Source organism: Monodon monoceros, unplaced genomic scaffold, assembly GCF_005190385.1.
Source record: "Monodon monoceros isolate NGI ecotype Baffin Bay Population unplaced genomic scaffold, NGI_Narwhal_1 Super_Scaffold_5, whole genome shotgun sequence".
Taxonomy (NCBI): domain Eukaryota; kingdom Metazoa; phylum Chordata; class Mammalia; order Artiodactyla; family Monodontidae; genus Monodon; species Monodon monoceros.
Window position 1 is genome coordinate 51338396 of NW_021703782.1, and position 14193 is coordinate 51352588.

At 39.2% G+C, this 14193-nt stretch overlaps 1 protein-coding gene across 1 annotated transcript in view; it reads right to left on the bottom strand.

The window, feature by feature from the left end:
• Positions 1 to 574: 574 nt before the first annotated feature.
• LURAP1L (leucine rich adaptor protein 1 like) overlaps positions 575 to 14193 on the bottom strand; it is a 44891-nt gene continuing 31272 nt past the window's right edge. The window contains exon 2 of the mRNA XM_029202755.1: positions 575 to 1312. Coding sequence (XP_029058588.1) covers positions 938 to 1312 — 375 coding nt within the window. The 3' untranslated portion in view covers positions 575 to 937. The remainder of the gene's footprint in view (positions 1313 to 14193) is intronic.

The window sequence follows — 14193 nt, forward strand, 5'->3', positions numbered from 1 at the left end:
GATTATTTACCCATCTCAGGATGAAAGGATCTATTAGACTATTAGACTTCTTAAGGGAATAGTGATTCTACTTCCCACTCTATCCATCCATCCATCCATCCATCCATCCATTCATCCATTGTGTGCATCTATGTCTTTATATATCCTAGAATTGTAAAATGCATGCAGCAAGCATCAACAAAATCTAAAATACAATTAAATTTAGGACACCTTAACCTCTAATCACCTCCATACCTAATCTCAATTATTCTTTGAAATTTGGGAGAATCATATATATAATTGCACAACTTAGTCTGCAGCTTGAGTTAGAATCACTGATGACAAAATGCTGATCTATGAACAGCAAATTTAACTGAACAGATTGCATAGAGTTGGGGCTTCCAAATGATTGTCATGAGAAGTGTGTGACTAACAGTATTGTTGACTTCCCGCTAGGACATTGTGGCCTAGAAATAATGCCTAGCTTTGTCCCGAGCATTTTGTTCAACCTAACATACAAACAGTAATAAACCTCAGTGTCTTCTGGAAAATGAATCTCTGAAACATTTAAGAATACAAGCAACAAAATTAGCTACTATCAGACTTTGGTTTATTGTAAAATTTAGCAAAGTTTATCTTGTAATCCCTGACCCCTTGCCCTGAAAACAGAAGCAAAAACATAATTATTGCTTATTCTTTTCCCCCTACCTTATTTGTGCCGCTGTGAAAGAAGGGAGAAAAATCACTGTAATAAATAAAAATAGAGACATAAGAGAGACAAAGATTAATCAGTCCAGGTGAGAAATACTAGGAGCAACAGAAATACCATCAAGCCGTCCAAAATAAGCTTCTTTTTAAAAGGTTGTCATATTTAAAAAAAATCACACCAAAAATATAGCAGCGGAGAAGGATAAATACAAGTTAATTGCACACCAATCCCATGCAAAAAACTGGGTCATTAGCCAAAGCAGTAGTATTCAGAATCCAATTTGGGACGCTTGTGCAGTGCGTGTGAGTCCCCTATGACTGAGTTGTCACTGAACTGGTCCAAGTCTGACGGGGTCTGATGGCCTGGGACATCGTCTGCCAAAGTGTCCAGGTAGCTCCCCACGGAGATGCCATCGAGCCCGTCGCTGCCATCGTGGAGGCTGTTGTAGCTGCCATATAAGGAGGTGCTCTGACTCTCCAGTAAGCTGCACAGGCTGCCACTGAGACTGCTGCCTCGGCTGGTGATGGTGGCTTTCTCTTCAATCATCCACTTGATGGACTCAATGCTCTCGTTAATGAGGAGCAACTGGCGCATGAGCCTGCCGTCTGTGGCTCTGAGGTTAACCTACGGAGGACAAGGAGAGAGGAGAGACCTGCCAGTTACTCTGTGTTCTTGAAAGACCCAAAAGGCATTTAAATTCTGTCTTCTGCAGTCCATGATTTTAAATTCATAGAATAAAATACAAATTCACTTGAGTGCAGGATCTTTTTGAAAACTGCTGACAAATGGTAGACGTCTTAATCAAAGAACTCACTTCCTGTCAGCCCCATCAGGCGCCAAAAGCACGATAAAACTCCAGCTGCATCCCTGACCCTGACCAAGCTGCCTGGAAGTAACCTATTGAATGTCAGATTCTGTCAAGAATCTTATTCTCTCTCTGGTCAGATTATCCATGTTAATTGAGAGCATGTGTGTGGACATTGAGAGGTGGGGAGAAGAGGAATGTATAAATTAAGGAATCATCATCGTCATTGCAGCAGCTCCTATTTTTTGAGTGGTGATGTGGCAAGCACCATTACAAAACCTAACGCTCATTACATTATAACAGTAACCCTGTGCCATAGGTATTATTATTTTTATCCCCATTTTTTAGATGAAGAAACTGAAATCTAGGGAAAAAAAAGTTCAGAGTACAGAAAAGGTCTGCACTTTTTATTTATTTATTTATTTTTGCGGTATGCGGGCCTCTCACTGTTGCGGCCTCTCCCGTAGCGGAGCACAGGCTCCGGACACGCAGGCTCAGCGGCCATGGCTCACAGGCCCAGCCGCTCCGCGGCATGTGGGATCCTCCCGGACCGGGGCACGAACCCACGTCCCCTGCATCGGCAGGCGGACTCTCAACCACTGTGCCACCAGGGAAGCCCCAAGGTCTGCACTTTTTATGATTATATTGACAAATATATAATGCTGAATAATGCTTTTATTTTTAAGAAGAACCAAAGTGTTTTAATATTCCCTGAATCCAGAAGTGTGCTGATACATGAGGCCAGTCCACTCTACACAATGAATGTACAGATGTTTTCTGTAGATCTGATTATTTCCTTCAAATTTGTCTAGGGAAGTCCCAATCAAAATTGGATATGAGACTCTGGGGAGTAGAACTTCCCATAGTGCTTTCTAGGTGTATAGTGTTTTTGAATGTTTTGAGTTACTTCAGAGAAATCTGTCTTCTCAGCCACAAAGCAGAATTTCTTTGTAGGCCCTACAGTTCAATGGGAATATATGTTAACATCAAGGGTGTGGTTGTTCTGGGGAAGGTGGGGAAAGAGAGGCTGCAAGAAGTCTCATGATAGCCCTTGTTCTTGTCGGAACTGAAGAAATAAGGCTCCTACAAAAATGCCAGGGCCTGGACAGGGAGGCAGAGACAAATTTGGCCACCAGAGGTCCTAGTCACACTCATTATTGTTTGAAAGGGATTCCAGTTTCTTCTGTTGGGGTCTTTAACCCAAGAGGCTGGACTTTGCTGATTCTCTCTCTAAGACCCAGGACTAATTCAGATTTGTGGGTTTCTAGAATTCTCAAAGGCACTCAGTCGTGAGTGACTCAAGCCATAAGGGAGAAAGAAGCCTATTGTCTTCAGATGTATGCATTCGTATTGTAAAAGTATTTCCTGGGTAGGAGTTAATCTATAACTGAAGGGGAACTTTGGATTGAGTGAATATGATAAACAGATATTGGGACAGATGGAATTTCTACAGTGACTTCAAAGATGTAAGATTATAGGTTGAAATGTGTGTGCATGTATATGCACACACATACGTATGTATGTATAAATATAAAAAGCATGAAGTACAATTTAAAAACCCTTAATTTTGCTAGGATATTAAATAAAGTAACTTGGGTGACTACCTTATCTTCCCTGAGAAATGCACCAAAAATGCATAGGGGGTCAGCAATGACAGTCATTTCTCTCTGAGGTATTCATGAGCAGAACTTAGTAAGTCTTGAGATGCTTTTCTATTTGTGGTGTTGTCTCAATGACCTTGCAGTAATGTTGTGTGGGGGAAGGATGTTTTTTGGCAATCTTCATATTCAAATACTCCCCATACTCCATGAGTCATCAAGATACTGTTCAAATTACAAGCAATACAACAAATATTTACAAATCATCCACAGTTTGCTTACATCCACTAAGGAGCCTAGAAAATAAATAGGAGCCATATTCTTACAAAATTCTTCAGTTAGTCATCTGTAGCTGATAAAACTTGCTGTGCCCATTGTAGGCATGGTGCAATAGAGGTGTGACCATTTCCCGACAGCTCCGCAAACGAAACACAGCTGCATTTGTTCACATCCCCACCCTGTCCTGTGAAAATGTTCCCGCATGTGCCCAGCTCTGGGCGCGTTCCTTGTTACTCCCCTCACTTGAAATACTTGACTCTCTTGCTCTCCAGTTCCTCCCCTTTCTTGAGGTCCTACTTCTCCCATCAAGCACCACTTGCTGATTCTAGCCTCTTCTGCTGGCCTGCTTAACCTCTCCGTCCTTTTAGTTTGTATCTAACAGTATACCTTAATTTTGTACACTTATGTTGCTACCTATTATTGTGTCTTCTCACTGGTTCTTCACGTAAGCTTTCAGTTCCTTAAAGAAGCCGTGTCTTACATTTCGTACATCTCTTAAGGTCTGTCTTAAGCATGGATTGCTTTTTTTTTGGAAATAGTCATAATTTTAGGATCTGAGAAAGTTCAGCTCTTGAGACAACAATAATACACATTCCCAGCAACTGTATCAACTGGGGGCTAAAACATACTTAGGATAGTTTTTTTCCAGCAGTTTTTGTCTGAGCTACACAGCGGCTGCATCACATAAAAATTGTTCAGTTTTGTTGAGCAATATGAATGAGAGGGGAGTAGACGCTGAAGTAACAAAAGCTTCCTTTGACCATGAATGATTTATTGAAATAAAAAAAAATTCTTTTCTTCTGAAAGCAAACATTCACAGGCCATTGAACCGCCGTTAGGGGAAAAATGACAAAAGCAAGTCACTTAGAACGTGTTGATCTGGCTGATAATGATTACAGACTTAACTGTGTCTAACCCCGTGTCCTCCTGCGGAGAGAGTAAACAGCTTCCCACCGTGGGAGCCCACGGCTTCCTGCCCATTACCTGGCGCTCCAGGCCACTTCACACTGCTTTCTCCTGGAACTAAGGTGCGATTATGCTACTGCGAATGAACCTTCAAAGTAGGAACAATTCACCACAGGACTAAATCACAGTGTGGCTTCTGTCTCCAGTAGCTGCCCTGCCTTTCCTCACTGTTACTATGTCAGTCCTTAGGAAGTCTGGCCATGCATTAAAAAGACAGTAGACTTGCCCCTGGGGCAGAAATATGTGTGGTTTTCTCACTTGAGGTCATATAAGATCCCAGTATCCCAATATCCCTGAGGAGAGCCCCTTTCTCCTCCTTGGAGAGCCCCTTTCTGATCAATCATGGTATCCAGTCCCCATGCTTAGTTGTACACATTTCTATGTTTTTATGTTCCCTCATAATACTTATGACTAGTGGAAATCATCCTGCTTATTATTGTTTACTTATTATTTTCTGTATCCCACATGAGCTTGTAAGCATCACAGTGAAGGGGACTTGGTCTGTCCTCTTCACCACTCTGTGCCCAAGACCTACAAGAGTGCTTGACACATAGTAGGTATACAATTAGTATTTGTCCAAGGGCTGAATGATTGCTTCAGGTTGAACCATCTGTCAGGGACGCCCCTCTCTTGGGTTTTGCTGTGATATGATACTTGAAGGGAAAGAATAAGGTAACTTCAGGAAAGAGCTTTGCAGTATTGAAGCAAATCCAGCATGAAATCCCATTCCCATTCATTCACAGAATTCAAACACTGAATAACTGGGGCAAGGTTATTCCTAGCTTACATGTACAGATCACAAGATAGTATCTCTGAAAGGAAGTGGACTTCATGGGGTGAATCACACTCCAAACATTACTCTGTTTGTTCCGAGGTAATAACTGATACTAGCACAGCACACTTGTTCTGTGAACACTTGGTGAAAAAAGTTAAAGGGAACAAACAAATAGGACATTATCAAAAAAAATTTGTTTGTAAGGTTTTCATTCGTTGATGCAAAGAGATGTCAATGTCCTTTCCTCTTTTCCCCTTCACTTGTCCACTCTGGCCATTACAGTTATTGCAATGCAACCCATCTTTGTACTTCATAAGTCTCTCATGCTTTAGGATTGTATCCTAACAAGTCTCTCAACTCTAGACTGAATGAAGCCTGAAATTTCATATCATTTTTGAACAAGCAATGAACTGGGTCTAGGGTAGAAATTGAAATGGGGGGTCTTGAAAGAGCAAATATTCTTTTTTTTTTTAATTGGAGTAAAATCGCTTTACAATGTTGTGTTAGTTTCTGCTGTACAGTGAAATGAATCAGCTATATGTCTACCTATATCCCCGTCCTCTTGGACCTCCCTCCCGAGCTGAGCTCCCTGTGCTATATAGCAGGTTCCCACTGTTATCTATTTTACACATGGTAGTGTACTTATGTCAAACCTAATCTCCCAATTCGTCCCACCCTCCCCTTACCCCTCTGTGTCCACATGTCCGTTCTCTACATCTGCGTCTCCATTCCTACCCTACAAATAGGTTCATCTGTACCATTTTTCTAGATTCCACATATATGCGTTAGTATACGATATTTGTTTTTCTCTTTCTGGCTTACTTCACTTTGTATGACAGACTCAAGGTCCATCCACATCTCTGCAAATGACCCAATTTCATTCCTTTTTATGGCTGAGTAATATTCCATTGTATATATGTACCACCTCTTCTTTATCTATTCATCTATCATTGGACTTTTAGGTTGTTTCCATGTCCTGGCTATTGTAAATAGTGCTGCAATGAACATTGGGTTACATGTGTCCTTTTGAGTTATGGTTTTCTCAGGGTATATGCCCAGTACTTTGGGATTGCTGGGTTATATGGTAGTTCTATTTTTAGTTTTTTAAGGAACCTCCATACTGTTCTCCATAACGGCTGCATCAATTTACATTCCCACCAACAGTGCAAGAGGGTTCCCTTTTCTCCACACCCTCTCTGGCATTTATTGTTTGTAGATTTTGTGATGATGGCCATTCTGACTGGTGTAAGGTGATATGTAGTTTTGATTTGCATTTCTCTAACGATTAGTGATGTTGAGCATCTTTTCGTGGGCCTCTTGGCCATCTGTATGTCTTCTTTGGTGAAATGTCTATTTAGGTCTTCTGCCCAATTTTTAATTGGATTGTTTGTTTTTTTGATATTGAGCTCCGTGAGCTGTTTGTATATTTTGGAGATTAATCCTTTGCTGCTTTGTTTGCAAATATTTTCTCCCATTCTGAGGGTTGTTTTCTCATCTTGTTTATGGTTTCCTTTGCTGTGCAAAAGCTTTGAAGTTTCATTAGGACCCGTTGGTTTATTTTTGTTTTTATTTTCATTACTCTAGGAGGTGGGTCAGAAAAGATCTTGCAAATATTCTTAATAATAAACTTTTCCAGATCTGTGTTTTTGTCCAGACTATCATTTTAATACTGCAAGAATACAAAGGTTATGAATTGGCTCAGTGGAATCCAAGAAAGAGAGAAGGTGGTCACATTTTCATTTAATCAGGGAGTTGCCAACTAAGTTGACTTCTTTGGTGATGGTGTGAGGAACACAGGACAGGGCTCTGGCCTGCCACTGCCACCATCTACCTGTTGACCTTTGGGCAAGGTGGCTTGGCATATACAACTTCCGTACACATGAAGAAGAATCCTGGGGGTTTATTCTGAGCTCCAGTGAGCCACAGGATCCAGTGAACGTAGGAAAGCAGTCTGTGAACAAAGACTAATTTCTGCCCAATAATGAAGATTTAATTCAACTGAGGAATCCACCTGTCACTTTTGTCTGCTTTTTATATTGAGGTTTCATTGAAAATGTTATTTGCTAAGAAGATTCTGTAGATCAGATTGTCTCAGGATTACTCTTCATTCTAACATAGTCTCTGATTGTCATTCCTGTGGCCATTTGATTACAAAATTGTTTCTACGACTAGAGAACCATGCAAGCTCTACAGGAGACAGACCAATCAATTTGCTGCTCCATCTCCGGCAAATTACTTAGCTAGTAAAAAACTCATGGCTAAAGTTTGAGCTCTCCATGTGAATTTTAATCACCTTATCAGAAATTGTGTGGTAACAGTAATTTTAGCTTTTGACATTTAAGTTTCACTAAAAATCGTATTTGTGTCTGCTCCAAGATAAACATACATATCATCTTTAATAGGTCTGTATATTAACTGAAATGTGCACATGAGCTGCTGGACGTATCTGCCAAATAGGGACGTTGCTCCCTCCACCTTGTCATCATGCAGGCTTGCACAGCGCCGTGTGTTCATCTCTCTCACAAAGCTCTCCTGCGCCATTTTTATCCTTTTATTTATGGGAATTGACTAATCAGATGAAAGCAAGCCATCTCCCAGTTATAAATCCCTACTGTAAAATCCACAGTATCCATGACCCAAATCCCAAATGTCCAGAAAGCTGTTATATGAATTAGAAGAAAGACTACTTTGCAAGCAAGTTCATAATCATGCACATGAAGAAAGGAAAATAAATAAGATTTACCTTTCAATGTGATGCTCTAATCCTAGTGTGTAAGTAGAAGAAACCAATCGGCATTTTTTTCAAATTTGTAGTTAGTGGGTGGCCTCTTTTCTAGCCATATTTATTTCTAAATATACAAAAAAAAAATTCAAAAGCATCTATGTGTACTCATTTAAAGAGCTGTTGTAAAGGTGCTTAGAATATTGATTTTCCAGCAGTTTATCCCAGTTTATCTGGGTATTCCCTTTATATAACCTCCTCGTGTCTAAATTTGCTCCCTCTTCAGATTTGCCAAATTCTCATCCTCAGTTTGATGAATACAGGAGATGCTCTGCCTACTCATCCTTAAAATTTCCAGCAGTTTTATGAATAGCTGTAATTCTAAAGCACTCCTCTAACTGTTCTCTCAGAGGACCCATAAGAATATCACTGTCTCTTTACAGTCTGAGAAGACACTCTACAGTATTTGCACCCACTGCTTTTGGTTTAGAATGCTTTAGGAGAAGAGCCTGTAGCATTTACAAGTCAGTGTTATTCTGCCAAAGCTTTCCTCTGCTTTCTTAGCCAGTTCAAAATTTACAACAGAATTTGTTTTGAACTGGGCAACAAAGGATTCCATTTTTATATCAGTCGGCTTCGTCTTCCTCCATTTGAGTTGTTTTTATGTGGAATTGAACATTAACTAAAACAGTTCACTTTTTTCTTGAAACCTCACAGAAGAGTAATTTCCCCAAAGACTAAATAACTACATAAAAACACTGTCATCAGCACAGCTGACCGATTGATGTTGTTTTGATAAATTAGAAAGTTGCATCTGGTTTATTTGAAAGGGGCACATGTGACTCCCCTGAATCTTGAACATAAATTCCTGCCACCAGGCCTGCCTGCTCATGAGATCTGTATAGTGTCTGCTGGTGAGTCCTCTGATTACCAAAGTAAAACAGAGAGCTTTTCAGCCTTATTCGGTCAGGTTTTAGGTCCAGTTGATACTTAGATGCCTATGACGTCATTTCCTTTTCCACATCCTAGTACAGTGAAAATTGTTTTCCTGAGAGCTTTTAATATGTATATGCAAAGTGTAATTTTGGCTAATGTAAGAGACTGTAAATCACCTGAGCTGAAGTTCATTTGGAATGATGTCACTAAAACATGGACTCCCCACATTTGTAGCAGAACACAGACCAGCGAAGAAGTGTTTCCACTAACTTATAATAAATGTTCTCTCTGCATGTGCATTTTTTTAAATTTAGAACTTAAAATGATATTTTTACATGGAAGACTAGGATATGGTAATGTACCCCTCTGTGATTTGTAGTGGCCATGTTTCCCTTGGGAGGGAAGGAGAGGGTGGTGTGCTGGTAGATGTTAAATAATTGGCTCCCTGGCAAAACTACGCACAGACGTACACACACACAAACATGCATACTTGCATGTAGTAGAACCTGTTCTGATACAAAAGATGTGTAGCACACTCTTCACAAATAACACTAAAATATACAGTACCTTTTATTATAAATTCCGTATTCTGTAACTAATTGATTCTCAGAGACTGCTTTTGTTCATTTTTGTTGAATTCTTGTATGTACAGCAACTTGTGGTTTCAGTTTCAACCATAATTTAACAAATAGAATTGATCCCAATCCACCTACTCTTTTCTAAATAATTTTTCATCCTTAAATCTGATACGTGATCTGTTGTTAAAGTATTTTTTACCCTAGTACAAATTATATTCATTAAACTGAAGCCTGTTTCAGCCTTAGCACGAGTTACGTCTGAACTTTACTGGTTTGTCAGTGATGGGAGCAATTTTGCTGAACCGGATAATAGTTTTTGACTGCATGAAGAGTATTTACCAATTTTTTTGTGTGCTATTGATAATGTAATAGCTAAGGACATGACACACTTTTAAGCTGAATCTGTAGTATTAACATTTCCCTGTCTTGAGGACAATCAACAAAATTAAGTCAGGTTCTGATTTATAGCATTTTCCAATTTCTGTGCTGTAAATACTCCTACCATGGCCAGTTTCAAGCTACCAATGTGATGTCACTGAACAGGGTTCGTAAGAGATGCTCAGTAGTACAGCATTATGTAGTGTGAAAACCCTGTAGATACAACAGATGTTTTAAATAACCTAAAAAAAAGATTAATCGTAAAGTGTAGAAAATAATTACAAAGTGATGATTTTGAGTATTTGTTACCTTTGTTTTTTCGTATAAATTATTAATTTGTAGGTTTATATACATACTTTAAGTTTTAATTGTGACTGTGATTAAAAACTAGTATGTAAAACTACTAAAAATTTAACAAACATCTCCCACACCCAAGTAGGAGTCGGCTCCAGTCTACCACTGAAGGTATAGAATAGAGGCTTTCCCTAATCTACTATGTTTGTGAAAAGTAGATTAGAGATTTTCATTTTTCCCCTTAGGCCATTTTTTAATGGAGGATTACAAGCTCAATGGAATTTTATCTTTTCCCCTAAGAAGAATTTGAAGGAGATATAAAATATTTATACCAAAGTTATTAGTGTTTTTTTATGGGAAGGTTTCAAATAATGAATGTAGATTATTCTTTAAGCATCATTGAGATATAAAATGTATTTGGAAAAGGAATAATTAAGATGCCTAAAACTCACTTAAGTATTTGCATTTCTATATTATAATTTTTGATAGTTTATTTCTAAAATATGCTGTGAACTTCTCTATGTTGGTAAACAGACGGAAGTAGACCCAAGCAGAATCAAGTAGTAAGAGGCCACCACCATAAACAGAGTATTTCTAATTCAGAATTATTCAGCAATGCACTTAAGGGCTGTTGAGGGAATAGGACATTAGTCCTTTTTTCCCATGGTCCTGAACATCCCTACGTGTACAAATGCTCAATCTTCTCTTTCAGTAATTACTGGATATTGATATTAGATCTGTTTGTCACAGTCCTTTTGCTCCCCTTTTCTTCCTCAGTCCCTCAACTCTTTCTGATCTGCTATCTGCAGCCCAGTAGTCCTTCAGGAACCCTACATTTTTTCCTTTTTCTTGAGTATGAGAGAACTGAGTTGCAAGGAAAATTAATCTTTGCAATTGTTAGAAAGTAACATTCACCAGTGAGTAAAATTAAGTCAGGAAGCAGCCTCTGCAACAGAATAAAGCACCTGGCCCTTGCTCCTTAGAGCAGTGCTTCTTGACATATGGATCACCTTGGAATCCTGTTAAAATTCAGATTCTCTTCACTAGTTCTGTGATCCTGCATTTCTAACAAGTTCCCAGTGGATGCCAGTACAGGTGGGCAGCCTCTAAGATATCTCCCAATAAACCCCCTCTCTCCTGGGATCTACATCCTTGTGTAGTTCCCTGCCCTTGAGTGCAGACTGGACCTATTGACTAGTTTCTCAGGAACAGAATATGGCAAAGATGATGGGATGTCACTTCTGAGAAAAGGTTACAAAAAGACTGTGCTTTCTGTCTTGGGTATACTCTCCCGCTTGCTCTGAGGAGAGCCATCTGCCAGGCTGTGAACTGTCCTATTGTGAGATCTCCATGATAAGGAACTGATATCTCAGGACAACAGCTAGCAAGGCGCTAGGGCTGCCATGTGCTACTGGCCATGTGAGTGAGCTTGGAAGCAGATGCTCCCTGAATAGGGCCTTGATGTGACAGCAGCCCCAACTGACGTGCTGATTGCAGACTTGGAAGAGACCCTAATCCAGAGTCACTCAGTTTATCTGTGCCCAGACTTCTGACTCATAGAAACTGTGAGATAACACGTTTGTTGTTTACCTTGTTAAGTTTTGGAGTATTTGTTATGCAGTGGGGATAACTAATACACCAATGCTGTTGGTATATGGGTTACACTATGAGTAGCAAGGATCTAGATATCTTTATACTTGTGGATAATTTTGAATGATAGATGCTGGACCACCATGTCTGTGGAATGCTACACTATTGATACATTGTTTTATATTTTGAAAAAGGTAAAAAATTGAGTAAGTAGTTAAATGTTTATTGATGAAGACAAGAAATGTTCAAGGGACTCAAGGTCTTCATTGAGGCACCATCTGCATCTCCCATAGGACCACCTTTCTTCTCCCTAAGAAAAGATGGCTTATTACCCTCAAGGAGAAATGACAAATGATATCTCTGGTATTTAGTGACACAGATGATGCTTTCAATAGATATCACTTATAAATAATACTCCTTATAATTTGATGGTCATAAAATGGAGAGTATAAGATAATAAATGTAAATAATAACATTCAGATATAGTTTAAGAAATTAGAATACACTAAGATTAACTATACTAATATCTTTGAATTTCCAATATTGACAAATTCACTAAATTACACTCTTGCTTTTCAAAATTCTTCATTTAATCCGAAGAATTCACTTTAATTTGGCCTCACTAGGGGAAAGGAAGGAGGAGATTAGGTTAAGGATAAAACCTGTATTTACTGAGTGCCTCCTATGAGCCAGACTTTGTATTTCATATATTAACCCATTTTCTTTAGAAAGGGCCTTCTGTAGAATGGTCCTTTTGCATAGGAAATGTAACTGAGGCACTGGCATTTTTTTAGAACCATTCTTTTTTTACGTAATGTTGATAATTTGGTAATATTTGGAATATTTCACTTTATGATGAAGATTAGTTTTCTTTTCTTTTTCATATGACGCCTAGACACTGACTAAATATTTTCATTTGGGAAAATTTGGGTGGGGCTCTCCAGATGACACAAGTTGGAGCAGTGATCTCACACCCTGAAGAGCGGCCAGTGAGAAACACCTGCCATATTCCAACATTCGTTGATCATACGCTGACTTTTTTTTATCGAGCGATTTTGTCTCATTTAAAAAAAAAAAAAGAACAGCTTTAGGGATATTAATAAACATATCTGTCATTGATTAACTGCTACTTATATGCCATGCCTTAACTATTAACTTATCTAATACATTTAATGTCATTATCACAGCAAATCTGTGAGGCTGATTATTACTCTCATTGTGGTTCCAATCTGATATATAAAGAGCTTGGAAGTTACCACTCCTATCTTCCCAACAAGAAAGAAACTTAAACTGAAAATCAACAACTTTTCTTAGATCCCTCAGAGACTTGATGTCACAGGGTAAGCTGCTGTCCCCAGGAGACAAAGAGGTGGCTACAGAGGATCATAGCTAACCGAAAACAGATGCCCAGAAGCAGGAGGCCCATCTGGAGCCAATTATCAGTAGGAAGACTTAAAGTTGTTAATTGATGAGTGCTGGAGATTCAGAGTGGACTACCTTGAGAGTTAAAAACTTCAGGGGGAGCCCCGCACTTTCATGAGTTTTTCCTCCTGCAACCCCACCAGGTTCTCACTATCCCCGATGCTGCTGGCACAGACAGGGGGAAAGTGAGCCCTCTCACATATGCCCAGAGCTCTCCGTTCTCCTGCACAAGGCCTGCTGTCAAGGGAAACTGTTTTACCAGAGCCTCACTGATTGGGGTTTTACCAAAGCCTAACTAACCTGGGGGAAGGGAAATGCGCAACTCAGGCTCCAGAAAAGACTGAGACCTAATCATGGACTACAGAATGCCTCTCCTTCCCTACACCTAACATCACATCGATAGGGCTTCTGCATAAGAAAAGGGATTACAGCTAAAAGTACTACAGGCCTCAGGCTCTATTTGAGGAGTCTCTAGGAAAACCCAAAGACAACAGAATAGACATAAAAAGGATCCTAGAGGAAATATTCTCTGATAACTACAGCTACAGCATACAGTAAACACAATCTGACTCTTAGTCAGATAAATATAAAACCTCACATCAAAGACCTATTTATCCCAGTTCCTTTTATATCATATACAGCTTTCAGCCAGGAATTGTAAGACATGCTAAAAAGCAAAAAAGTCTGAAGAGACAGAGCAAGCATCAGAACCAGACTCAGATATGGCACACATTTTGGAATTCTTAGACTGGGAATTTAAAATAACTATGATTAATATGCTAAGGGATCTAATGAAGAAAGGCAACATGCAAGGACAGGTGGGTAATGTGAGCAGAGAGATAATTTGCAGAAAGGATCAAAAGGAAATGCTATAAGTCAAAAACACTAAAATATAAATGAAGAATGCTTTTGATGAATGTATCAGTAGACTGGACACAGCCAAGGAAAGGATCAGTGAGCTCAAGTTTAAATGTCTCTTCAGTGATGTGCTGGGGCATAACCTAAGAGGCCTACCAAAGCATAATTTAACTATCTATGGGGAGATACCTTTGTGTGACCCATAATTTACTAATTTGGCCCAGATTTATGAAGTTGTAAGTTGACTTGTAGATTTGTGTTTGGAAGACATGAAAATGATTTCTGTCCAGTGAAAAAAAATAAA